Genomic DNA, 27,631 nt, shown 5'->3' with positions numbered 1-27,631 from the left:
AATTGCAAAATTGTCATGCTATATACGCTGAAATCAATAAGTACTATGCGCCGAGACTTAACCGGTGTAGGCAAGTTTGCCTAGAGGAGAGTGTAGGTATTAAGAAGGGCTTGTTCTGATTTACGGACTAAATTTAACTAAAATGAGCTAAACTGAATTGTTTATTAGAAAAGGAAATTAAGAATTGAACTAAACTAAACTAAACCGAATTGATTTTAAGCCGAAGATAACATACCCTTAACTTAAATTCATAAGAAAAAGAAAGAACAGTGTGCAGAAATTTATAACGAAAATTTCCTCCTTTTTTTCATTTATTTTTTTATTTTAAAATCATTAATGTTGTCAACAACTAAATTTAAACCAAAAAAACTCCCTAAAAATGGCTAGCTATAGCGCTCGCGTTAGCCACCTTAATCATTATAAAATTATCTACGTATATAAGATTTTTAAAAATAAATCACATAAGCGATATAGCACAAGACAAAAAAATATAAGTTGTAAAGTATCATAGTCTGCTGCTGTCTGCAGATTAATCCACATTCTGGCTTAACAGAGGAAATTAGCATTCCCTTGACAAGGAAAATTATGACACCCAGAGAAATTACAAACTGTTAAGGCCATATTTACAATGCACATAACAGCCAAATCAATCTCGGAAAGTTGTAATTCCTAAAAAAAATATTATACAGCTCGTAATAGTAGCAAAGGCTTCAAGAAGCTACTCCCACCCAAAATGTGACTCAAAAAAATTGTTAATCTGATGGCAGTTAAATTGAATCGCTTTGCTGAGGCAAAGTATAGAAATGACTTCTGAATCTTGAACTAAATGATTTTTGAGTTGATAAAAACAGAAAAGTGATTCAATTCCGAAACTGAGGGCTGCAAGTTGGACAGTACCATTTCCCTTTGAATCTCGTTTCTGGGGTCAGTCCAACACACGCATAATGGAACCATTCTCCTCCTTGACACTGACAACATCAGAATTTTACTTTCAGGATAATCAACTAAAATAACAGTAGTATACACCGCAGGAAAAAACAACGAAAAACAGCAGCTGAAGCTGATAAAGGAAATGGCTGTTAGGTCCAAATTCAGGTGAAAAATGAGTGATAAAATTCCACCAAAAGAAGGTTAAAAACAACGAGGAGAGCACTTAGCTATTGCTGTTCTTTGGCAATGATGCACATGGGTTAAACTAGTTGCTTGTAATCATGTTGATATCAATTTGTAGAGAATGTCAAGCCTTCACAGACAAAGCTAGACAAACAACTAATGGACAATTTCCAGATTAGAATAAAAGTTTTACCCAATAAAAATATCATATATTTGTCCTTAGATCCCTGTATAAACATAAAGTCAGAAAATTCACTGCCTTTTTTAAATTCAAGTGAAAAGAAAGAGCATAATGGCAGTTGAATTGCAGGATTAAACCAACCAAAATTTAATGTTTCCTATTGTCAAACCACATGTTAATGACTAAAAGACAAATGGTAACTAATTACTTTGTTAGTAACAAATACAATAAGCAACATAAAACAGAGCATCTTGACGGAACCCCTTTTATGTTTCTTCTCTTTTGCATACCTCCACCTGAAACCCCTCTTTTTATCCTACTGAAAAAGCGGTGAATTTTTCTATCAAAAGGGCAAAACTTTTCACAAACAAGCTCACATTAGCAAAACAAATTTAAACCAATAAAATGGACACAAGGAGTCAAAATTTTAAAATCATTGTGAAGGGAAGCATGATGGTGTAGTTATAGGGTATACAAGGTTGAATCTTCATTTTGTTCCAATAATCCTGAATATATCTACAACACTTAGTTTTCAAACTTCAATAAACACACCCACACATACCCAAAAAAAAAAAAAAAAAAAATGTCCACTCACAAACTGAAGTTTGCAGCATCAAGGAAAAACCCAAGTTGGCATGTATCAATAGGTGCACCATTGAAATAGACAAAAGGCAAGAACTCAGGAGCCTTTAAAAGACCATAAATCAATAGATATAAAGAGCAGTACACAAAAGGCAAAAACTTACACTCTCATTGTCACATGCTATCATATCCCCAAAGGATACCTGCAATATTGGACATATATCATTAAAAAAAAATTTAAGCAAGATAATATGCATTAAAATAGACTTTAGACAAAACCAAAGAATTCATTATTAAGTAGTCACCTGATGACAAACGCAGTAGATTGGTTCATTTGGATCAATAGGCTGATCAGTATCAACAGGGACAGGGAATTCCTTTTTGTGGCTACCAGGAGGTGGCATTAGCTCTGAATCTTTATCACGCTCACGGTCCCAATCCCTGTCTCTGTAACTAAAGCGCCTTGATTGAGGTGTTCCATATGCACTTCGCTGCTTTTCAGATTTTGGTACTGTCATTATGGGAAGGGGTGGAAGAATGGCAGGCTCATCCGGTGGTAACTTTCCCTCTGCATAAGTTCAGAGGAAATATCAGCAATGAGCACAAGCCTAACTTAATATTAACGCCTACCACCTCCACACAACCCCCCCCCCCCCCCCCCCCCCCCCCCCCCCAAAAAAAAAAAAAAAAAAACAAAGAGAAGGTATTGGTGAGTTGACTATGATTCATTGAGATAGGACCATGATGACGAGATGAGACAAGAAATTCAAGCACAATCATCACCAACAATCAGGAGCAACACCCTCCCCTCCCAAGTGAAAATAGTATAAAAGGTTGTTCTTCAGATTTGCAATATGAGAATACTAGAAAATAAGTCAATCTGTTATAAGCATCTTGATCATGGAAAACAAATATGTGGTTGAAGGTTTTTTTGGATGAGGAGAGCTACTGCTGGTCAGAATTTGAATAATACAATTGAACAAGATACCTTGCTTTAGATCATCAGCAAAGTAATTCAGATCTTCATCTAGACGCTTTATATGACTATCAATCTGCAAGGAAATACACTGCTTCAGCAGTTTAATTGCAAGGAAAACATGCAAATGAATATACATGGATCCTATAATTAATATTTGGTGTCCACTCTTCCATTCATAAGCTGTTTGTATAAGAGTTAAACATTGCATGTCACAAAAGTATTAGCCCAGACTTTAAATACACCTAAGTTTCTGTTTTCTACAAAACAAGTCAGTAAGAAGACATCAAGCACCTTTAAAATTAACAAGCACCAGATGACTCATTACAATGATATTTGTGAGGAGCAAAATAGTATCTAAAGTATCAAATGAACCACATCACACAGGGCACCTGAAAACACCAGAATAGAAACGCTATACCAAGTGAACCTAAGTCTTAAGCTATTGTTCTCCGTTCCATAAATATTGCAACATGTAGAATTTCATGCTTCCTAACGCACAATTTTAACCATTGATGTCTTAAGTATTTAGTAGGTAAAAATCATAAAGTTGATATCTTGAAAACATAAACCGAGACAAATCTAACAAGATCTCACATGACTATTTATTTTTTAACTGTAAATCATAATAGATGGTCAAAAGAAAGTGTGAATAGTATAAAAGTTCGAATGTTGTAATGTTTATGGAACAGAGAGTATGATAACTTACAAAGTCACAAATTAATTACTAAGCTTAGCAAAATGCTTGTGCTTAGTACATGCTGCCTAGTCCAGACATATAGATCCTTATATGCATTTATAAGAATTATTAAAAAAAATCAATATAATAACATTTAAGATAAATCCAACAACCTTTTACACAACCAAGTGTAGAGTAGAACTGTAGAAGTCAAATGTTTGCAAATACTGAAGAACGGAGGGGGTAATTGTGTAACTCCTAAAGTACGATGTAATCAGCTTACAAAAAAAAAAGGGTTACGTTATGGCTGGGTTATTAGTCGAATCGAATCACCAAAATTCATGTTTTATAATAAAAAAAAGAAAGCGAAAAAGATTTTTTTCTATAGTTACACCTTCAACCATCGCTCTCAACCGGGTTCATATGGCTATCATTAGTTAAAGAATCGGGCATAACAAGGATCTGAGCTCGAATACAAGGCAGTATACAAGGAAGTCTTTGAGATAGTATTTTTGTGTTAATTGTGAAAAAAAATAATAACAGGACATGCCAGAGAGAAAGCAAGAGGTTCTTTATGCTCATCAGGAATATAAAAAAGAACATACAAAGACAAAAATAAAGCTTGCAACATTTGAGAAAGCTTTCAAAGATGGCTACAAATTTTTATTTTAATTTTATAAATAATCAATAGATGACTAGGATTTAATACAAGCACAACAATTATCTAGATTAAAATATGTTATTCCCTTTGTTTTTTAAAATGCATCACTTGCATTTATGCAGAGTTTTAGGACACTTTATTTGCTCTAATATAATATAGTGCAAGTGGGGCAAGTAGATATTTAATTTTTATTTTATTTTTTTTGAATAGAGGCATTTAATTTAATTAATAGAAGTAAATGAGGGCCATGAAAGAGATATCATGTGACAGAAAAAGTAGTTTTTCTCATCATTTGAATAAGGACCTTGAAGGAGAAAGAAATGATAAAATATTTCGAGTGGGGTTTTATTGAACAGAGAAATAAAAATAAAGTTGGTATAAAGTTAACAAATATAAAAGTGATGCATTTAACAAAAAAAAAAAAAAAAAAAAAAAAAAAAGATTAAATGAAACAAGTGATGCATTTAAAAGAGAACAGAGGAAGTATTTTAGTTTACAGTAACTAACTACACCAGAAGCTCTGTAAAAAAATGATGATGATGATGATGATGATGATGATGATGTTGATTTTGGTGATGACAAACTAACTACTCCCTTATACTATGAAATTGATGATTTTAGTATGTTGTAATAAGCAACTTGGGCTGGAATATTTTTATGTGTTTTTGTCTTTAGCAGCAAAGTCATATTACTTTCCTTATTATTTCGGGTGGATAATGAAAACAAAAAAATATGATATACTTTAGGGGCTAAGGATAATTAGTCGAGTATAGGTGCAAAGTAACTAGCACTGAATTTCAGTTTACACGGTTTGATATTTAACAGCCCTACTTTACACATTGCCCTTCCCTTTGTACTCCTCTCGAATATTAGTAATTTTTGTGTGAGATAAAATTAGTAAACTTGAGCTATAGTGATTACAAAACCAACGAATTGTTTTCTCCATTTCTTACCTTTTAGTTTAGGTCTTAAACTTCAAGTAATATATCATGGACTTTATTTCAAAAACTTGGATTTTAGTAAAGATTCATATGATCCATATCAGTTTATATAATCTCACAAGTGTACTCCACTATTGGAGGCCTTTAATAAAGCCCATGAGGACATGAACAGTGAACATGGAGCTAATTTTTGAAACAAGTGTCATTCCACTGTCATCATACACAAAAGTTGTCAAAGAATCTCTCTTCAAATCTATATTTCCAACCATCAGATTTCTTGACCATCATAGCGATTCAAGTTCCTGAACTATGACTAATTTCATCGTTGAAGGGGTGGGGGTGTTCATACTTCCTAACACCAACATCGGTTGTGTTCCATAGATTCTAATTCTTCCATTGCATAATATCAAAATTCTCCATAAAAAATTGTTTCATCATGTGAGGTCTTATCATGTGATTCATTGGCTCATGTTGTGTTCTCGTGTTGGCATGTTGAATTTGCTTGTCGTTCGTTTCCCTCTCCCTAACATCCAAATCCCTTGAATCCAAATCTGCTTTCTTTAGAATCCAAGTCTCTTATCATATGAATACTTCTCTTCTCTCCTTATTTAGTGCATAGTTATGTTTTATTTTCATTATCAACTTAGTTTATTGTTGTAAATATTAGTGCTTTGTAGAATTTTCTCAATTATTCTCTAAAAAAAAAAACAAAAAATTAGTGCTTTGTAGTTTTTCTCAATTACTCAAATGACGATATTTATGTGTTTTACTCGCTTAACTCTTAATTCAAGGGTGTATGCAAGATTTGGGGTCATATAAAGAATTATTAATCTTGATTGCATTAGTGTCTATGAAATGAAAACCAGTGAATGATCAATTGCACATCTAGCATAGGATATTGTCTAAATCTGCCTAAAGTAGGATATGTTTGATTTGAATTGCGGTACCTTGTGCCCTTGATGTGCATCCTTTCCTCCCCAAAATGAAACTCTATGAGGAAATTGGATCTACTTGTTTCATGTGTAATAAGTTGCATAATAAGCCACATGTTTTGAATAAAGAAAGAGCCACTCACAGTTAAAAGAGGCGAGAGCAATGAATATTGAAAAAGAAGAAAAGAAAAAAAAATAAAAAAAGAAGAGCATAGAAAAAGGGAGAACAAAAACTCCCGCAAAATTTGTCAAATTGTTATTTTCTATTCTCTTAAAAGGTCAACTTGTGGATGCCTACCATTTTTACACTGTTATATCTTGTGTTGTCTCGAGTTAGAGAGTAGTTAAAGAGCCTTGGTTGTGCATTTTGGGAGGTAGACTAGCATTTTGAGATTTTATAACCGAAAAAGAGCTTGTTACAACTTTGGAATATCTAGATGTGCTCTAATGAACTAGTAAATGGTCTAAAGAAGTAGCCTAGTGCAACCTTGCTTAGTTTTTCTCTTTATACCAACTCATGTGTACATTTGTATGATTGGTAATTCTCGAAAGTTGCTCACTTGTCTTGCTTGTGATTCATATCCCGATGAGTTGACGTGGGTGATAAAAACATTGGAATGTGTGTAACCATTGATGGTTTGTTTTGGTTTTTGTGTGAGTTGTGGGTTAAACTTTAGGGAAACACTCACGAGATCAAAACTCGTCCCATAAGGCGACTTGTGGGTTTAAATGGTTTCTCACTTGTGGTAAAAGTGATTCGTGTTTGCCACGAGTGCGGTTTTGTTTGCACTCTCTTCCTCCCTTGTTGCCTTAGTTTTATTTGTTTTGAGCCTAATGAGTTCTTTTCTCTCTTAAATTGGTTTGTTATGTCTAATTTGCTCGGGATGAGCAAAAGCTTAGCTTGGGGGGGATTTGATAGCTTGCTATTTTGTATGATTATGGAGTGGTTTTTAACATTTAATATGTGAGGAATCGATGCCTTATATTATTTTTTAATCTATTTTTATGCATTTTTTTTGTGTATTACGTGCTTCACGGGTTGTTATTGTTTTTATGACATTTCAGGCCAAAGAACGGACTACGAAGCATCCCGAGAAGTATGCAAGGAATTTTGAACAAAGAGGAAGAGAAGTGAAGCAAAAATGAAGAAGAAAGAACCAAGATCGAAGAAAGGAGGGAAAAGCAAGACTAAGAAGACCCTGCACGGCCGTGTTAACACTTGCACGTCCGTGCAGGGGTGTCCAAGTAGAATCAGGAAGCTCCTGATTCAGCTCTCCCCAGCAGCACGGACGTGCCGATTGCACGTCCGTGCAACATCTAGCACGTCCGTGCAAGTCAGCAGCACCAAAACAGAAGAAAAGGAGAGAGAAAGAGAGAGAGGTGAGGTAGTTAGTGGTAGGACTTGTTCTCTTCAACTTATTTCAGATACAAAAGTACAAAACTAGACTAGATAAAAAATATTCAGATTAGACCAAATAAACTTGTTAAATAATGACAAGAAGAATTAGACCACACCAGATGAAATATTCAGATTAGATCATAAAATATTAAGACCATCTTACTTTAGGTGAAGATAACAAGTGTATAGATTCACACATCACATGGGTTAAATGAGTTTGGTGAGGAAAAATTTTCATTTAAGGTAATGAGAGAATGTTTGGAAACTGACCAATACATTATATGAGACAATTATTCGGGTGTAGAGGGAGTAATACCTAAACTCCCAAAGCAACAAACATATCAAAAAATAAAAATAAGAATTTTGGCTAGCACTTGTTTTTTCAAGATCTCTCTCCTAAAGCATGCATATAAATGCTAAAAAATGACAAAGTGTGAGAGAATAAAAGGAAAGGTTATACTCCTATTGTCTTATAATATACTGCCTATATCCATTTTCATGGTCAAACTTTAATCTTTATCAAAAATTCTTAGTACGTCCAAAAAATATATAGTCATGAGAAATAATGGTAGGTTCATGTCAATGTGAAGTTTATAATATTAACTTTTTAAATTTTTAGTTAATCAGAAATTAAAGAGATTGGTAGTCAAAAGTACGTTTTGAAGACCATGCAATGGACATTATATTATGGGACAAAGAGAGTATAAACTAAGACCAACCAGATGGCTTTGGCGTCTAATTTTAGAACTCATAATGTGCCAGATTAAAAGACATTTAACTCAAGGAATCAACTACAACACCAGAAGAACTTAAGTTAAGCAAAACCCTTTAAAGGAAGTTTCAAATATCCAAACTATTAGTAGATGAAGCAAGAGCTCAAACATACCAAACCCACTAGCTCAAATTCAGCAACTCAAACCAAGTATCTAGAGATCCAAACATAATACTAATGGAAAACTTGAATAGTTAGAATCCCTGCCTGAATTTGCATATTTCCCAGGTTATGGTTTGCAAACATATTAATATATAACAAGATTCCTAAAGTGATTGGTGTCCTAGTCTAATTCACTATTGTAAGTACTTTGGCTACAATTTACTCATATCATTTTTCCGGCTTATGTTTATACTAGCAGTTACATGTTACATCATACCAATTACATCTAGAATAAGCTTCCTACTACCGTATAACAATCCACCATCAATTCTATAATTATTAGCAACGAAACGAGCATGTAAGGGACAAAGGAGAAGCTTACAAGATCATGAGCTTGTCGAGCGAGTAAAACCTTCTCAGTACAAAGGCTTAACGCATTATCCTGAGTCGCTTCTATATCTCTCCGCAATTTGTCAAGCCCAACATCATCATCTTCACCATTACACCCTTTTTTCGAGCTCTGGCCCGAAATCCCTAAACAATACTTCGTTTGTTGCCTCGTCTGATTTATCATTCCTTCCACCACCACCACAAATCAAAAAATTTCAAAAAACCCAAATAAAAAAATAACCCTAATTTTCCAAAATCCACCTCAATTTAAATTAAATTCAAAATTAGGAGAGAGAAAGTACCCTGGGAACGTTCATCAAGCTCGCGGATTGTATTGAGAAGCCTTTGAAGTTCAGCAGGCAAGGTACTGGCATCTGTCGAATCACAGAAAATCGGGAAATTAATCAAATGAAAATTGGGGATTGAGAAATTAATCAAATATGAAGATAATTAGGGAATAAGAACCCTAACATTCCAAATAATCATCGACGTAAACACCAGTTCTTGCAATCGCCATTGTTTTTCTCCCTTGAAGTGCGTTATTGAGGTTTGTGTTTGTCGAATTATGGTAGTGTCACTTCTCTCTCTATTTCATCTCTGAAAAGGAGGGAAGCAAGACTTTAATTTTTTTAGGGGGTTTTCAGATTTCTGTTACTGATTGCGCTAAATTACAACGGATACATAGGTTTTAGGCTATGTTTTTAATTTTTTTTGGAAAAATTTGTCCAATGCAGTCATTCAAAGTACCGAATTTGGTAAATATAGCGTATAAATAAGGAATAATTGACAAAAATAATCTCAATTTTCGCCGATTCGCTTAAAATAATCCCAACTTTAGATTATTTTAAAATAATTCGAATTTTGGGGGGAATTCGCTCAAAATGATCCCAACCGGTTACCTAACTTGCTATAACAGGTTAGGTGACACGTGTCACCACGTCATTGGTTGAAAAAATAAATTAAATTTTTTAAAAAATAAAGCAGTTTTCCCAATCTCCACCCTACCCATCACCAACAACAACTCACGACTGGCAGCACTACTCCCACTGGCACAGACTAGATCGGTAGCCACCCTCGATCCGCCATATTTCTTCCCCCGCGCCAGCACCGCCCTCCCCTGCCCCCATCCCCCGAAAACACCAACCCCTAACAACCAAAATCTCTAAAAAAAATACCCTCCTCCACCGCATTAAACGCCCAATTACCACTTCTCCCACCCTCGGAACCCTAGCTCCCAGAGTTTCGAGGGTGGGGAAGGGCGATTGTGGTGTTTTGCGGTGGGGCTGGGCATTTTTAAGTGTTTGGGGTTGTTGATAATGGTGGTTTGGGGTTTTAGGTTTTGGGAATTTAGGGGGTAAGGGAGGCGACAGAGCCGGCACCAGCGCAGGGGAGGGGACACTGAGAGCAGCGTTTTGGGACGGATGAGGTACCTGGGTTAGGCAGCAGGAGAAGGCTGCCGATGGTGGTGGGGGTTGTCGTGGGTTGGGGCTGATTTTTGTTTTTTATTTTTTATTTTTTATTTTTACTTTTTTTGTTTTTGTTTTTGTTTTTATTTTATTATTTTTTATTTTCAATGAATCACGTGATGACAAGTGTTACTAAAAAAAAGAATATATTACCTCTTTAACAGGTTACCAGTCACTTGGGATCATTCATTTTGAGCGAATAGCCTTCAAAGTTCGGATTATTAAAAAATAATCCAAAGTTGGGATTATTGTAAGTAAATTGGTGAAAGTGGGATTATTTTCGTCAATTTTTCCTATAAATAATGTTATGTACTATTTTCTTTTTCCCATCCTTATGCACTACTCATTTTTTATTCACAATCATAAGTGGTGAACAAGTAACTCAGTACCTTTTTACCACCTACAATTTCTTTCCTAACATTTTTGATGGAATTATTTCTCCAATTGACCAATTTTCTCAATCTTTGGTTACAGAAGAATGATTTTTGGTGTAAATATTAGGTTGAACACAAATGTTCAAAAAATCGGATGTACGATAATGCTATTGTAAATCAATAGCACGTGGGCCCTCTTCATTACTTTCTTTTTTCAATTTCTCTCTCTCCTCACTTATTTTTCACCCACTATGAAAGCCACCACCGGTGCCGCAAGCCCGCAATCTTGAGCCTCTCTCTCCTCACTTATTTTTCACCCACTACGGGAAGCCACCATCGCCGCCACCACTACCGTGAGCTTGAGCCTCGCTCGTCAACAGTCCTCTGACGGTCGTTGAGTGTTTGGCCGTTCATTCCTTTGATCGCGGCATCAAGCTCTTCTTTGCTTCAGAAGGTAACAATGGTAACGATGCCAAATCCTCTGTCGGTGGTAACGATGCCAAATCCTCTGTTTTGTGAGTAACAACAATTGTAATAGTAATAGATCAAAAGCAGTGGCAGAAATTTTCAAATCAAAGTAACATAATATGGTTACTTTTGAAAAAAACAAAAAAACTGGTGAGATTTTGATACTCTGTTTTGCAATTTGCATATGTAGCTTAATTACTTTTGTGATAAAAAGGGTCACTTTTGTGGAAAAAAAAGGACACTTTTGTAAATAAAAAAAAAGGGATATTTTGTAAAAAAAGGTCACTTTTGTGAAAAAGGGGTTATTTTTGTGAAAAAAGGTCACTTTTGTGAAAAAAAGGGATCACTTTTGTGAAAAAAAGGGTTACTTTTGTAAAAAAAAAAGGGTCACTTTTGTAAGAAAAAGGGTCACTTTTTCGCAAAATATTCGATGTACAATAAAATTATTGTAAACCGAGGGCATGCAAAAGTTTTTGTAGGTTGAATAACTCCAACATTAACGAATTCAATATTTTTGGAAACAAATACTCCCTCCGTGTTTTTTTAAGTGATACATATTGACCGGCACATAGTTTTAGGCAATTTAATTGACTTAAATAAAATAAGAGGTAAGTGAGGTAGTGGAGTATTAAAAAATTGTTAAAGAAAGATAGTGGGGTTAATAGTTTATTGAAAAGTAATGAATGTAAGAGGAAAGATATAATAAAAAAGTAGTAGTGGGTTTGGGTGGGGGTCATGAGAGGAGAGAGATATAATATTTTAATGTATTGTTTTGCCAAAAAAGGAAATGTATCACTTAAAAAAACACGGCCGGAAATGGAAAATGTATCACTTAAAAAAACACGGAGGGAGTAGGTGAGAAAATTATCCAAATATCCCCACTCTTTTCCAAATTGTGTGATTATCGACAACAAAATTGTTTGCGATTTTTAATTACCCAATAAAACACGTGAACCATAGCAAAAACGCATAATGTCATTCTTTAAAAAAATTTGGCCAAAAATGAAAATGGGCGTCAATTAACAAAATATTAAAACTTTTAGGTCGTAATTTGCAATTTTTATTTTACTAAGGGAGCCAACGCACGCGATGCGCGCGGAGCGGTTTGCCTTTTCTTGTTTAGATTGTGTTTTGTTTATGAGGTTATGGTAGTTGTTTTTTGGGTTAATTATTTTTTATTTGAGTTGTTTGTGGGCTGTTGTTTTGTAAAGGGAATTGTGATTTACGTGGCTATCATATTGGAGTGGTGCTATTAGCTTGAAATGTACGGTAATTGAAATTTGTAATTGCAATGAGTTGGTGTTGTGACTATCAATTGGAGTGGTGCAATGATCTTTAAACTTGCCATTTATTATTTGATTTCAATAAAAGAGTTCTTACATGGCACATAATTTAAGATTAATCCTAATAATACGGAGTACTTAGATAGATATAATGATATGCAGTAAGTATTCTTATATGGTAGTACTAAATTATTGTAAATATGTAGCTAAGTATAAGGTGTCGTTTAAGGACAAACGACTACTTCTTTCATGTGTCGTCAAATCTCAACGTCTTTGATAGCCCATTTGAGCACCCCGATTCTAGTTAGAGAAGTTGTTGGTGCTATTAGGAATTTGATGGTCCTCACCTTTAGGTTGCTAGCTATATCTTCAAATTCTGGCCAATCACCCTGCCCAATAATGCACAAAATAAAATCAGAAAGCGTGTTTTTTTAGGACTGTTTTTGTTGAGTTTTTATTCGAATTATATGGCCTTTCCCCTTTTTTTTCCGTTCTTATCGCCATTTTCTTCTCATATATCTCTGAAGTAGGGAGACCAATGAGCTTTTCACAGTCTTCAGCAAAAGCAGTGAGTCTTAGTGTCCCAGTGGCGTCACTCACATCGATTGTGAAATTTACCCTGTGTGTAAAGGGACATTAGTATTTTGGTTATTGTAGTTGTTGCATTTGTTGATTTGAGTTGATTCTTACCTGACTACAGCAGTACTATTTTTTTTTAGCAGTGTAGGCATTTGAAAGTTGCGTCCTTTGCTTTTTGGCAGCGCTTTCCACAGTTGTTACATCCTAAGTAAGCTAGCAGATTTTCCAACTGAGCATCAGGGATAGTGGCTTGTATCCAATGGCGTTCTTCTTGCATTGTGTTTGCAGCCTACGATGTATGAAAATGCATCAGTTCTCTGCTAATAGGTAGGTATTTGTTATGTAGCGGGGTGGGGGTTGTTGTCCTTACATTTTTTTGCCCAATTTCATAGATAGTTTTCGCTGCTGTTGTTCTTGATGGTGTTCTGATGTGCAGTATTTTTGTTGCCTGGTCAAGAAGTATTTCTTGTTTTTCTTTCATCCTAGGATGTTTTGAACGAATTTAGTACAATTGATTAGCATTAGATATTGTAAGTATATTGTGTTTTTCATTTCTTACCATGTTCGAAGTGCATGTGCTTCCTCCCCCGTAGGATCTGAGATGATAGTAGTTGACATTGAGCTTGCAAGGGAGAACCCTACATGTTTTAAGGTTTTGAATTAGGCAGTGTGTTAAGGTATTTTAACAATTTGAGTAGAAATGATAGGCTACCTTTATATGTGGTTGGTCGTAAGTGAGTGAAGGCTGCAACTATTGGGCTTAGCACCCAACCTGCAAGCTTCTCAGTGTAAATAATAGCAAGGCCTCCCCACATTAAGATGGTGAGCGGCTGTTCAGTGCTGTTTATCATGGCATATAGAGTCATGGATACTTTTGTAGTTTTGTATAAATGGTGGATTACATTGTTATAATAGGTTATTATCGTCATTGTTTACGTACCTTTGGTCAGTGACTATGATTTCACGTACATCCATCATGTTTCCTCCTGATGTTGGTACTTTCCTGACCTCTTCTATGTAAAGGACAACAGCAAGAAAATCTGTGTGACATGTTACATACGGTTAGTGACTGCTACATAAAGTGCTGTTACCAATATAGTTGATGTTGGTTAGCACTATACTTACCAAAGCGTTCATTTTTTAAGCTTATTTTTGGAATTGAGTTGATGGAGACATAATTTGGCAAAACTGGACCTGCAGTTGGGTCCAGTGGTTCGATGATCGTTTGTCCGCCGAATGTCATCTGGCACTCATCTTCTCTTTTTTGGTACTTTGGATCTATTGGTTTCAGTGGAGCATTTACGATCTCGTATTCTTTCCCTAGTTGCAGGACGTCCTTGAAAGTGTCTATTTCATCACCAAAAAGAGTACCTCCAAGATGGTTACCCTGCATAGCATAGTTCAAGTGAATATATGTGCCATAAAAATCCAATCGACCTGATCATAACTAAAGTGACCCTGCTTCTTTAAGTCTTTTTATTGCATGGGAATGTAAATTATAGTGTTTAACTCTTAGATTTGTTTGCTCGGCAGTTGTAGGCGTCGTTTGAAGTGCGCCTACGTAAAAAGCATGTTGTGAATATGCTTGGCACTCATAGGAAGTGGGAATTGACATAATACGATTAGGGACAAATAAAGCAGGGAGCCGCCAACAAGTTTTTAAGGAACTTGTAAACCGTTCACGGATCATAAAAAGGCAACCACGATAAGGGACAACGATAGGCAACAACGATTGACCCGTGAAGGTTACACCCCATTCATAATCCATGAGATTACTAACTCCATATGGTTCGGAACCACGAAAGGAGGATCGAGGATGATGGTACGAAGTGAGTCATGGAGTCACATTCGCCCGTATTGGCCTCTACTCGATTCTTATAGTGAAAAGCATTCCTGTGATCTCAAAGGCATACAAACAATAATTCAATTTTCTCCAAACTATTATTTAACTAAATTGGTTCAAAATTAATGCACACATAATTCTAAAAATTTGGTGATCACTTCAATTAATAATAAGATTAAAAAGGATCCTAAACCGGTTGTCCAAATTATCTTATTAGGCGTGATTTTCAATTACGTATTCCCTTTAACACGCAATATAGCGATCATAAATATAATAAAATAAACATTAATATTAAAACCAATTTAATCACAATTCCAACAACATAAAATTGTTAGAAAAATAATAATAATAATAAAAAGAGCATGATCCTTACTTTGAATTTGTTTGTTTGCAACTACAAAATAATAAACGAGTTAGTAACTTCAAGGAAATAATAAAACAATAACTAAATTAAATTAAATGAAATAAAGTTGATTTTAGGGCCAAACCCTCAAACAGTTCTACCTTTCACGCCTTGGCTTAAGGACAGAACCTCGAGTAAAATATGGACTCCTTTGAGTGCTTGAAGAAGGAATTTTGAAGTGAAAAGGGTAGGCTAGTGTTTAAGTTAATAGCATAGAAGAGGGAAAATAAAAATAATAAAATTCTGGTTGCCCCGTACATCAGAAATGAGGGGGTATTTATAGGGAAAATGTGCTGAGGGAGCACACGGAACCCTAAAATGATAAAAACCCTAAAAAATATCCCGTGACACGGTCAGACCGTACCGTGACACGGTCAGACTGTACCGTCAGACGGTACACTTTCCTGTGACGCGGTACAATTTTGGAGTGACGCGGGAAATTTTCAGAAAACGGGATGAAAAACGCGTTAAGGGTTTACACGGAAAGGACACGGAACGTCCCGTGTCACGGCAGACCTCCCGTGTCACGGGAAGTCCCACTGTCAGACGGGAAGGGTTCCCGTGACACGGTGGCAGTCTGCCGTGGCGCGGGAACTTCCAGTCCATTTTTCCGTCTAAATTCATTTTAAACCCTAGTTTCTTTCGGCTTTTTAAGTGCCGATTGATAATTTTGGGCTTTTTTCTGACTTTTATTATTCAGGCTAAAATAAGAAAATAATTAAATAAAAATAAATAAAGAGTTTGGGCCAAAAATAAATAAATAAATAATAAAATAAAAAAGGCTTGGGCTTAAAATTAATTAATAAGTCTGGGCTGAAGTTAAAACTATGCTTTTTACCAAACATCAAGACTATTCCATGGACCGTTCAAAAGTATGAATTTAATAAAATACGATTTTTAAGCACTCTCGGGATTAAATACTAAACCCGACCAATAGTGGCGGTGAAAGGTTATTTATCATCGGGTTTGGTTTTGGGGAGACATTTTTAGGTGTCTACAGCAGTCAAGACATTTCCATAAACTAATTTAATAAATGTCATGTTGAATATGTAAGTGATTTTTAGCTGTTGAAGTTGTGAGTTTTTCCTTATGTTGATTAAATCTGTGAATGAGATCTGTATTTTCATTATGTTTTTTGGTTTTATTGCCGATAGCAGAATTACAAGCAGTTGTAAATGTTATATTACTGGTTTTAGTGCCTAGTAAGAAAGTGAACAAACCTCAGTATCCTCAAACACAAGACGCTGGTAGCGCTTCTTGTTTGGTGATTGTTGTGGCTGAGATTTTTCTATCACTTTGGCTCTGACTTTGTAAGCTTTAGTGCTTGGAGTTAGTTTCCCGAGTGAAGTTTGTTCTGGCTTCATGGTTAAACTCTGCAGCAATATATATGTACAATGCAAAACAGAAAGGGTAAGTTAAGAAACGATATGGATATGACCAATGTGATATAATACTTGTTTACTGAACAATACTGACCTTTTTTAAAAGTGAAGGATACTTTGGATGGCGTTGGTGGAAATGACAGAGAATAAACCACATATATATAGATATATATTGTTGTTTAAGACCAATGTTTCAGTTTCAAACTTTTGCATTTCCTGTGCTTGGTTTTAATTAGAGTTTAATTGTATTTATAATAGGAACTAAATGCAAAGAATTTGAAAAGAATTATACTGTAGTTATTTGTAATTAGGAGTAATTATTGCTAATTATTTCTAAGTAGTATTTGAAGCTTCCTGTGACTGTTTGTTAACAGAAGATGTTGCACAATAAATGTACTATAACCTCTCAATTTAACAGCCTAATGGTTTATTTGGTTGGCATTCTTATATTCTGGTTGTCTGACATTGCTAAAAAAACGTTTAAGTAGCTTGCCTTGTTTAGAATTTTGGTAATGCAAAACATGGTGAACCACAAATTCCCAAGGCTGCCAACAATTATGAGTAACATGTTAATGTATTCTATTGAATGCCTTATGGTATTATTTGGGGTTGTAACTTGCAAATTATAGGACAGGTATATTAATAGAAAAGTTACTTAAACATTAGCAAGCTGAACAAAATTCAAAAGAAATTTAGATACTAATCCCACTAAGAGTAGGAAGCCCCGTGGGAAAAAATTTTAAAATAAAAAATGAAATAAAAATGAATAAAACTATTTATCAGAAACATCCAGTAAAAGATTACTGTGAAGTACTTAAAGATAGTACATAATTTTTTGTAAACGCTCATATGCTGGAATTTTGAGATATATATATATATATATATATATATATATATATATATATATATATATATATATATATATATATATATATAGAGAGAGAGAGAGAGAGAGAGAGAGAGAGAGAGAGAGCAGCAGACATTTGCACCACTGAAGAATTGTAATACTAAGAGTAGAAATGTCAAAATGAATGAACCAAATTATTAAACACCCACTATATTTTCTCTCATAATCTGCCATTACTAAGTTAAAAAGAATGTATCATCAACTCAGGAAATCAAAATTGCAGAAAATAATAGAGTTAATCAAAGCAAAACAGCAAGATTGTAATAACAAGAGTAGGAAATGTGAAATTCTTACAGCAGAGTTGGTGGGTTTATAAATCACAGTAAATTATTATTATAAAAGAAAAGTCGCTTAGGACAAAAATTGGAGTTAAGAGTGGTAAGATTTGCAGTTTCCCTATTGTAAATTAGTGATTGGCAATTAGCAGTAAAAATTATTAGTAAGAATTATTAAATGAACTGCTTTTGATTTATACTCATAAGCAGTAAGAATTGAATCAATAACAATTAGCAGAGAACTAAAGACAATAAGCTTACAATGAAGATGGAACTCCATGGTATCGTTTGGAATGCCTAAGCTATGAACATGATATACACTCTGTGTTGACATTTCACATATATTAACAAGTTCATGATGAATGGATGCAATCAACCAAAACTATTTTAGTAGAGTGCAGGAAAAATAGATTTAGAGATAGAAAGACCTGTTTAGTGAGATGGCACTAAGGCCACCCGACCCAACTGCCAGTATTCTTTTATTTTCTTTTTTTGGGTTGTGGGCCGTGAGTTTGGGTACCGTACTTTTAAACATAGATAAATATGGAGCATATACATTAGGAGACTGATGGCGAAGTTGCAAATAAGAGTGGCATACCTGTAGTTTATGATTATCACAAATAATAAGAGGTCTTTGATTGACTCCCAAGTAAAACATAACTCACGACAGTTGGCAATACAAAGTCGTTTTGCTGCAGAGATGACATGAACTCGGTCATAGTGTTCTACTGTTAGAGCCTGTTGACATGATCATTGTCATAACAACTGTGCTGTCAGTTTCACATCTAACTCAGAATTCACATTTAGGCATGCTCCAAGAACTATAGTTGCATCAGAGCAGCCATATATGGTGGGTACCATCTGCCCTGCACCAAAATCTTATACTCTTGTTATGTTTAAATGATTTTGAAAGAAATAAAGGGGTAATTTTGAAGCAAGACAACATTCATATAATGTAGATATCATTCAAACTAGAAATCTTAACAAAAGACACAGTAATTAGGAAGTAGTTTCTTGTCATTTTCAGAAGAAGAAGTAATAGATTGTTTCAAGAAACAATAACATTTTGTTAAATTTTGAGATGAACTAAGTTTATTGAAATATTCTCCTTCATTTGGAATTTTAAATTGGCTGAAATTTTGATAGGGGACATCGTGAAGATAACCAGACCGAAGTTCCTGTTTTAGTTGTTCCTGTCATAAAAGAATGGGTTTGACTTTAGCACCTACACATTAGGTGAACGACATACATTATAAAAAATAAATCAGGAGGTTGTAATTATACTGACTTGAAGGAGATTGCTGTGTAACACCTGATCGTAGGAAGATATCAAACGAAATAACATTTTTTGCACTGTATACATGTTGATCTTCAGTTGTAGGCTTGGTCAGTACCCTTACATGTTTAGAATTCCGGGCCCGAGAAAGGGCAACTTATAATTGTCCATGAGAGAAGCAAGGTCGTCTAAGGTATATCCCTACTTGAGTGAGTGTTTGTCCCTAGGCTTTGTTGATTGTCATAGCAAAACAAAGCTTGATTGGGAATTGTTTTCGCCGGAATTGGAACGGGTAATTAGTTGAGGCAGAGGGCCGCAAGTCAATGCGTGGCAGAAATACATATTCACCAGTATGATGGCCAGTTGCAATTACACACTCAATCATGTTGGGGTAGAATCTTTTGCATATGAGTCGTGTCCCATTGCATAAGCCAGAGGCTGGAGCAAGGTTCCTCAGCAGAATAACGGGGCAATTTTCCTTTAGGAATTCAGTTGTGTAAATTTTGCAATTTTCATCAATTAACACATCAAAACTCTTGTAGGTTACAGCCTGACCTGGGTGTTTTGCAATTAGCAGAGTATTTATCTCATCAACATCATCGTTGAGGGGAGTCAAGATTGCACGTTCAGCGAAGATGCTAGAACTGAAACCACCTGCGGTCAGTTCCGGGAATATTTGGCTGAGAAGCTGGTCCAGAGAGTAGTTTTCATCCTCAAATGGCACAACCAGTTGTCTTGGTAGATGAATGTCAGCTATCTCTTCTGTTTGCATACGGTCGTCCCCTAAAGCAAGCAAGAAATCAGAGAATGCAGGATCTGTACGTGCTCGCATGTTTTGACTAAGGCGTATTCGTTTGAAACCATGCCATAGATAAGAAAAGACTAAGCTCGCTTGTACGGCTTCTCTTTGTGATTTTTTGGGTACCACAGGAAATACTTGCCGAAAGTCCCCACCAAAGAAGACAACCTTGCCTCCAAAAGCTGTACGGCTATCACATAAATCCCTAAGCAGCAAGTCTAATGACTCTACGTTTTCCTTGATTGCCATTGATGCTTCATCCCAAATAATCAAGGAGCTTTCTCGTAGAAGACCAGCTAAGCTGCTTTGTTTAGATACATTGCAAGACATGGAAGCTGTATGATCAAGGGGGATTTTAAAACGTGAATGGGCTGTCCTCCCAGTCACTATGTTTGAGGCAGCAATTCCGGACGTAGCTGTTGGAAGAACTATTTTGCCCATTTTTCTAACAGCAGCATACAATGCACAGTAAAGGTATGTCTTGCTAGTGCCTCCCGGACCGTCAACGAAAAATGAACCAGGTTTGTTAAGCTGCACATGTTTAATGATGCAATCAAAGGCATCGCGTTGGGCAAGGTTGAGCTTGTCAATGGCTTCAATGTATTCAACCGGTATTGTGGCATTGAGTGCATCAGCAATATCCTTTGTTTGTCGTAGTCCGGAGTCTGCATTGCTTATCAACACCCTTAGGCCAAATTCTTCCAAAGTTTTCCCCATTTCTTCTAAGAAACGCTCAACCCCTTGCACAGTAAGGGCCTTCACTTTGTCTTCCATTCCTGGATTTTGGTGTTTGATATCTTCGGACAAATGAATGTAGTACTTCTGCCAAAGGGCTAGGGGATCTCTTGGCATTCCGAAAATCAATATTGTAGCAAATAATTTACGCAAAACTGTTGGCATATGTGCAGTAACAGCCTCTGCCATACATTTATCAACGGCGTCATCTTCTGCCAGGAGGCCAAGTTTCAAGGCTGCTTCCTGAAATGTTGCACAAAGGTGGGCGTTGACTGTTTGTAAATCTTCAAATGATTTTGGTCCCCTTACATTGATTAGTAGCAGCCTGAGAAAATATCTTTCCCCTTCGGATGGAGCCACAAAAGTCAGACGCCCTATTGCAGTTCGCACATTAGCCCGCTTAGACCATGTTTTTGTAGCATGATTCCACACATAATGCTCACAAAATTCTGCATATGTGTATTTTGGTATGTTTGGGACAGTGTCGTTCATTCTGAAGAACTCGGTTAATGAAGTACGGGCTCGACGCCTATCTGAAACAACAGAGGCTAGTTGTTCATTGGGAGAGAATCTCACACTGTGCTGATTAGGCAGGTGAATTTGCAATGTTACTACTAGTGGGCTCATTTCAAACAGGTCAAACCCAAAGATTCTCCATGCAGCTTCACAAGGGGATACCCAACGGCCTGCTTGGAACTGCTCAATCTCATTTACAGGGCCTGATGAAGCTTGTACGTTATATGATACCCGATCATGTCCTTTATAAACGTATTTGTAAAGGTACTTAACTGCTTGAATTGTTGAACATACCTCCACATTCAAGTGACAGTCGAATAATGCAGATAGATAAGGGTTATATAGAACGACCCAACGGTTGTCCAACCTTTTCCTTCGAATCACAATAGACTCCCCTGTGTCCCGGCGTCTGTATTCAAGATACCCACTTTCATGGCTTGTTGTTATATCAGAAAAAGACTTAGGGTAGTCGTATTTGCACTTCCCTTCCATTCCTCTATGCTTCATGCATGGGCATTCAGGGTTATCCTTCCCACATGGGCCATGTATCATATGGTTTAAGACCACTTTTCGTAAGTGTGGGTTTTCATGGGAAGGAATTTCAGTGGACACGTACTTGTCAAATGAGTCTGGATGCTTTATCTTAAATTCCGGCTTTAAAATAATGAGCATATGAACATGTGGCAAGCCACGTTTTTGGAACTCAACTACATAAATGAACGCAGCCACCTCTCCAAACACTTGTTCTTCTTTTATTTTTTTTTCAGTGCTATAAGCTTTGCTCTGAAAACACGAGCTACAAGATCGGGTCGGTTTTGTGCTTTTTCCCCGTGTGCCAGCTCTTCTTTGATTTCTGGCCAATTTGGGTTGCAGGTCATTATTATGAATAAGTCCGGTTTCCCAAAACGCTGTACAAGAGCAATAGCATTGAGATAACGTCGTTGCATATCACGAGGCCCCCCTAAAAAGGAAGGAGGGAGGATAACACACTGACCTACATTCGATGCATTTGCTTCACCGCCTTCAAGTGTATCTACTAAACCCTGATATAGCTCAGCTCTAATTTGTGCCTGATTTTGTCTAAAGAAATCCAGCCGAGTATTCTCTATCTTCACATACATGTCTACAATATATTGCAAGAACAGCCGCCCAGCCCGTAGGATGAAATTTCCAGCACGCATTTGAAACTTGTATGCATAATACTCCCTGCAAGAAATAAGCTTGCCCTTCTTCCCCCGAGCAGCAGCTGCAATTCCATTTGTTTTTATAAAAGTAGTTACATTTACATGATTAATACGGGAATGACATAAATGAAATAACATGTTTTTGGTGTAAGTAGTCACAATTAGTTGTCTTACCAGAACCTTCTTCAGTTACCAAATCAGCTGCCTCTTGAACATTGTCTGAAATGACAATATTTGAAAGGTCTTCCACCTGGGACCGTCCTCCATGAGACATTTTTAGTAAACCGTGATGCCACCCACAGTCACCTCGAGGAAATAGAAGCGGGTATTGTAGAGGATCGTAACAGCCATAATAATGATATATCCTATGGCTCTTGTTTGATTTCCCATGAACAATGATATGTGGGTTGTTGCTTTGGCTAGATGAAGTACCTTCACTCTATATCACAGCTACTTCTTCGGATGTCGGAGCATTGTAAACACGTTGATCAAGAACGGGGTGTTTATTGAGCCTGATTTCAGTCTCTTCAGTGACTTCAGTCTCCCGAAGAGACTTGAAAAACCTGGCATATGGATTCAAAAGCATAATAGCCATGATCAAGGAAATTATACTCGGACGTAAGTTTGGAAAAAGACGATGTCTATTTTCTGCCTCAAACATAGCATCGTAGAAGTAAAGCTGTAAATATTGTGGTGGTTCATTATCAGGCAAGAGGTCAGGATATTATGATAAATTTGGCCATGAACCTTCAAAGCATATATTCCTTTATGAATATCCCCATCCATTGATCCACCAATTGAGCTAAAAGCAAAGAGGTTATTGTAAAGGCGAGAATATGTCTGAAAATGATCCGAATCATCGTCATTAGAAGTATAAAGTTTATCTAATTCAGGGGGTAAAGCATTAGAAGCAATTTCAACTTCACCATCACAGCAACAAAAATGCAATGACTCAAAGGCTAGTTTTTTTGCACGACACTTATCGCAAAAATGAGGGGCAGGCAACTCCATGGGCTTAGTAGGCAGCGATTGGCCGATATTTATTGCAGCACCAGCTATAAGCAGTTTTAAATAAACATTCAGTCGAGACAATTCTTTAAAAACTCAGAGAAATGCATAGCTTATTATTTAGAGACATTCACCTGTCTTTGATTGCTTTTGGCGTTTAGGTTTTGGAATCCCTAAAATCGCCCGTTGTCGAGCACTCATTCTTGTCTTTGATGTTGTATGATATTCTGGGAAATCTGCTACAATATGAAACACCCTTATTTAAATAATGTGAAGTTTCTCGGTTTTTAAAAAATGGGAATTCATGGGGTAAAAGAAACATTGTGCTTACCCATCACATATAAAAGTGAAAATTTCAGTTGTTGGACAAGTAAAACGAGAATCAATTCGAGAACCTGCTGCTTGTAAATAGCTCTGATTTGTACTCCTGCTTTCTTGCTTTCTTTTAACCTTTGATTATTCCCTTGAATCCCTACTTGCTTTCTTCCACCTTTCACCGTAGTTATTTTGTACCATAATCCTGCATCAACAACCTTTTGGTTCTTCAGTAGGCAGTAACTAATGTTGTCATGGACTTCTTCTATTTCTCATTTAATTACTTATTAATTGAGTAGACCTTTCAAATTCATCCATTTAATTGAGTCACCAATTAGAGATAGAAGTTAAAATTAATAGTAACTGAGAAATTGTAGATATAAATTATCTTCTTTGATAGAAAAGAATAGTACATACTGTAACGCTCTTGTCCAGAAGTCTAAGATACTAAACAAAACACAAATTCTGCAGTGACGAAACACGTTTATATTGAGTGGAAATTCAAGCATAAGAAAAGGCATAAGAGCCACACCGCCAAAAATGCATAAGCAAGAATCAATGAAAAGAGCCAAACCTGGTAAACGACAAGGCTAGAGTTGATTCCAGCACCATTGACGTCTCTAACCTGGACATACAACCTCCTTACATAAGGCACCATTCCCTTTGGGCATACATCAATCACACTGGGCATACAACAATCACACTTGATCAAATTAATCTCACATACAACACTTTTTAATTTTAAGTGGCTTTTATATAGCATTTGTTATTAAGAATTACTGCTACAATGAAATTTAAATATCACTAAAACTGACCTTCCATGATTACCGTTCAGCAAACTAATGGCGAACAATTGAACACTAATACCCTTATTTGCCACTCTATGTACCAGCATATTGATGCAATAAGAGTCAAGTTAATTCATTTGTCAGCTTAAAAGTGATTCTTTATAAGAAAAAACAAAAAAAAAAAAAAAAAACTACAATAATTCATCAAACCTCATTAGCTTAAAAAAGGGATCCGGTAACATATCAATTCTATACAAAGAATAAATGAAGTACTTTTGGTAATTAAGTTCAATATTTAAGGCCATGTTGGGAAATTCATTTTAATTCATCAAGGGAAAATAGAACAATTAAGAGTAGATGTATTGAAAGTTTGAAATCATATACCAAATGGTGTACTTTTACACATAAAAATTGAACAAAAGACTCACACTAATTCACAAACATGCCATTGATTTACACGAATATGAACTACATATCAATTTTACTTTATGAATTTCCCAGCTAGAAAAATCAATAATTTAATCAATGTATTTATACTATTACAAATATAGCCATCAAATAAACAACAATCATAACCCTTTTTGCCTATCCAAATTTTATTCACAACCTTCAAATTTATAGTCACAAATTTCAACAGTTGAAAATGAACAATAGCCCAAACCTGATTGGTGGCAAATTTAGGAGCAAAAATCAATACCCTGTACTAAACTATGCGACTAAAAAACCAGACTCAATTATTTATCAACTAAGTACTCTAAATCAATACTGAACTATCAAAAGAAGAACACACTCTATCTCTGATTGGTGGGAAAATTGTGAGTATAAATCAATACTAAACCAATTGTTGGCCACAATTCAGAGCTAATATTTTGTACAAACCTTGTATTTTTGCACTGTATAGAGAGGAGAGAGAAAGAGGCACCGGTGACCCACCTCCCATAAAGTCCGGCCGTCATCTTCCGCCGCCGCCCCCTCGACAGGCAGTTGTGCTGTCGTACCACCTTCCTCACCGTGGTCGTCACCAGCCGATGGACCACGACATGCTCCTTTGATGTCATGTCTTGTATCATTTTTTCTCAATTGGAAATGTAAATTCAGAATTTAAAAATTCAGCACTTCAATGGAGAATTGTAAATTTAGAGTTTTCTTGTAAATTTAGAACTTTCTCCATTGAAGTTATGAATTTTGCAAATCTGAATTCACTTCTCTTCGGCAATTTGGAGAGATGAAGACACATGGAGAGGAGAGAAAGACACATGGAGAGGAGAGAGAAAGCTGAAGGCAGAAGGTGTTAATTATTGTGGGGGTAATAAGGTAAATAAACAACTTTGAGGGTATAAAGGTCCGACCACTGTTCATAAGAACAACTTCCCACTTTTTATAAGGTAGGGAAAAAGCTACAATTGGCAAAGTGGGTATTTTATATGGTTGCATTTGAAAAATTTTCCTTTTTCTGTGTAATATTTTGACTTTTTGCCTTATTTACGTAGAACGATTTCCTATAATATTGTTGAAATAAAAATCAATTCCCATAATACATTGATTTAAAAATAAATTCCCTACATAATGTCCACGTAGGATTGTTTTTTTTGCTTTTGGTTCAACTTAAAACCGCTAATGTTAATAGCGGTTTTAAAAAAGAGAGCGCCTCTAACAATAACATGTCTCTTTGCGTCCTTGGTTAATTCATAAGGCATAGTCTACAGGAAAATTATTTCAAAGAGACCGCCTTTCAATACGACAGGTCTCTTTGTGTCCTTGTTAATTCTTAGCCCACAACAAGAAAAGAGAGCGCTGACAATTACACTTATAACTTCAAAGAGACCGCCTTTCAATAAAAACAGGTCTCTTTGACTCTATTTTACAAAAATTGCAAAACCGCTAATACCGTTAGCGGTTTTAAATTGAACCGAAAACCAATCCTACGTGGACACTACTTTTGGAATTTGTTTTTAAAACGAAGCATAATGGGAATTAATTTCTATTTTAACAATATTAAGGGAAATTGTTCTATTTACGTAAGTCATTTTGACTAATGATAGTGATTAATCTATAAGAAAAAAATATAGGTTTATAAGTACTTGTTGGTAGTTATTGATAATCTATATTATTATTAAAACTCATGGGATTAACATTCTAACGCCATGTGTCACCCCTTTTTATTATTTGGTGCCACATGTGCGCCATGTGATGTCATCCTATATTATGTGTAACACTCTTCTTTCATAGCATTGAATTGTAGAAACGTGTAAATAATTTTAAAACTCTTCATTAGTATAAGGAAAATTTGCAAATTGCAGCCATTTAAACTTTGTATTTTGCAAATTGCAGCCATTTAATTTTTTTTTTTTTGCAAATTGCAGCCCAAAAGTTCGTATAAATTGTAAATTGCAGCCTGATTCAATTTTTTCATCGGTTTACATGTTGAAAAATCTTCGATTAAGGTTCTAGGGGTCATTTAAGCCCTTAGGGACCCGAATTGAGCTCAGAATTATTAAAAAAATAAGGTAAGTGTCTCATATTTACAGTTTCCCACAAATCTATACATTTTTGTTACGCAAAACGAGATACTTGCGTTATTTTTTGCTAATTCCGAGCTCAATTCGGACCCGTAAGAACTAAAATGGCCCTTAAAACCTTAATCGAAAAATTTTCAACTTGTGAACTGATGAAAAAGTTGAATCGGGCTGCAATTTACAATTTATATGAACTTTTGGGCTGCAATTTGCAATTTTTTATTTAAATGGCTGCAATTTGCAAATTTTTTACTTCAAAACATATATATATATATATATATATATATATATATATATATATATATATATATATATATATATATATATATATATATATATATATATATATATATCAAAAAAATGTTTTTTACCACCAAAACTTCTAAAACTTTTATTTTACCACCAAATAAAAAATTAAAAATCGTTTTTTACCACCTGTCGTAAAAAACCTAATAGAATTTTTTTTAAAATCTTCGATTTTCGTGTCAAACACTTGCTCTTTAGGGGTTTTAGGGAGGCAATTTGGATCTTTGGAGCCAATTTGAGGTCAGAATTGATAAAAAATAGTCGAAAATGTCTCGCTTTGCGTATCTAAAAATACCTCGATTTGCGTGACACGCAAAACGAGGTATTTTTGATCATTTTTTTTGTCAATTATGGCCTCAAATTGGACCCAAAGAACCAAAATGCCCCTTAAACCTATGAAGAACATGTTTTGCGCATGAAATTCGAAGAATTTTTTTTAAATTCGTTAGATTTAACGGTTTTCTTGACGTTGGGTGGTAA

General features: G+C 35.5%; 2 protein-coding genes across 2 annotated transcripts; both read right to left on the bottom strand.

The window, feature by feature from the left end:
- Positions 1-438: 438 nt before the first annotated feature.
- Positions 439-9,358, bottom strand: LOC145630834 (PHD finger protein ING2-like). The gene is made up of 7 exons (XM_081682982.1): positions 9,200-9,358; positions 9,031-9,102; positions 8,721-8,914; positions 2,865-2,928; positions 2,182-2,444; positions 2,041-2,079; positions 439-968 (listed from the first exon to the last, which is right to left on the bottom strand). Exons 1-7 carry the CDS (start codon positions 9,243-9,245, stop codon positions 861-863), a joined length of 786 nt encoding a protein of 261 aa, XP_081539108.1. The 5' UTR covers positions 9,246-9,358; the 3' UTR covers positions 439-860.
- Positions 9,359-12,576: 3,218 nt separating this feature from the next.
- On the bottom strand, positions 12,577-22,155 carry LOC145632989 (uncharacterized). Its single transcript, XM_081685304.1, has 9 exons — positions 22,029-22,155; positions 19,325-21,942; positions 16,365-16,517; positions 14,024-14,285; positions 13,839-13,938; positions 13,671-13,738; positions 13,458-13,536; positions 12,821-12,938; positions 12,577-12,708 (listed from the first exon to the last, which is right to left on the bottom strand). Exons 1-9 carry the CDS (start codon positions 22,153-22,155, stop codon positions 12,577-12,579), a joined length of 3,657 nt encoding a protein of 1,218 aa, XP_081541430.1.
- Between the last annotated feature and the right edge of the window lie 5,476 nt (positions 22,156-27,631).

The sequence above is a fragment of the Chenopodium album genome, chromosome 5 (genome assembly GCF_948465745.1).
Source record: "Chenopodium album chromosome 5, dcCheAlbu1.1, whole genome shotgun sequence".
NCBI lineage: Eukaryota > Viridiplantae > Streptophyta > Magnoliopsida > Caryophyllales > Amaranthaceae > Chenopodium > Chenopodium album.
This window is presented reverse-complemented; position numbering and strand designations above follow the sequence as displayed.

Coding starts and splice junctions, on each gene's coding strand:
- LOC145632989 (XM_081685304.1), bottom strand. CDS start 22,155: ATGTATGTGAAGATAGAGAATACTCGGCTGGATTTCTTTAGACAAAAT. Junction 13,739..13,838: donor ATCATAGTCACTGACCAAAG/GTACGTAAACAA, acceptor CATGATAAACAG/CACTGAACAGCCGCTCACCA. Junction 13,537..13,670: donor TTACACTGAGAAGCTTGCAG/GTTGGGTGCTAA, acceptor TAAAACATGTAG/GGTTCTCCCTTGCAAGCTCA.
- LOC145630834 (XM_081682982.1), bottom strand. CDS start 9,245: ATGGCGATTGCAAGAACTGGTGTTTACGTCGATGATTATTTGGAAT. Junction 9,103..9,199: donor CGTCGATGATTATTTGGAAT/GTTAGGGTTCTT, acceptor GTGATTCGACAG/ATGCCAGTACCTTGCCTGCT. Junction 2,445..2,864: donor TGCTGATGATCTAAAGCAAG/GTATCTTGTTCA, acceptor GAACTTATGCAG/AGGGAAAGTTACCACCGGAT.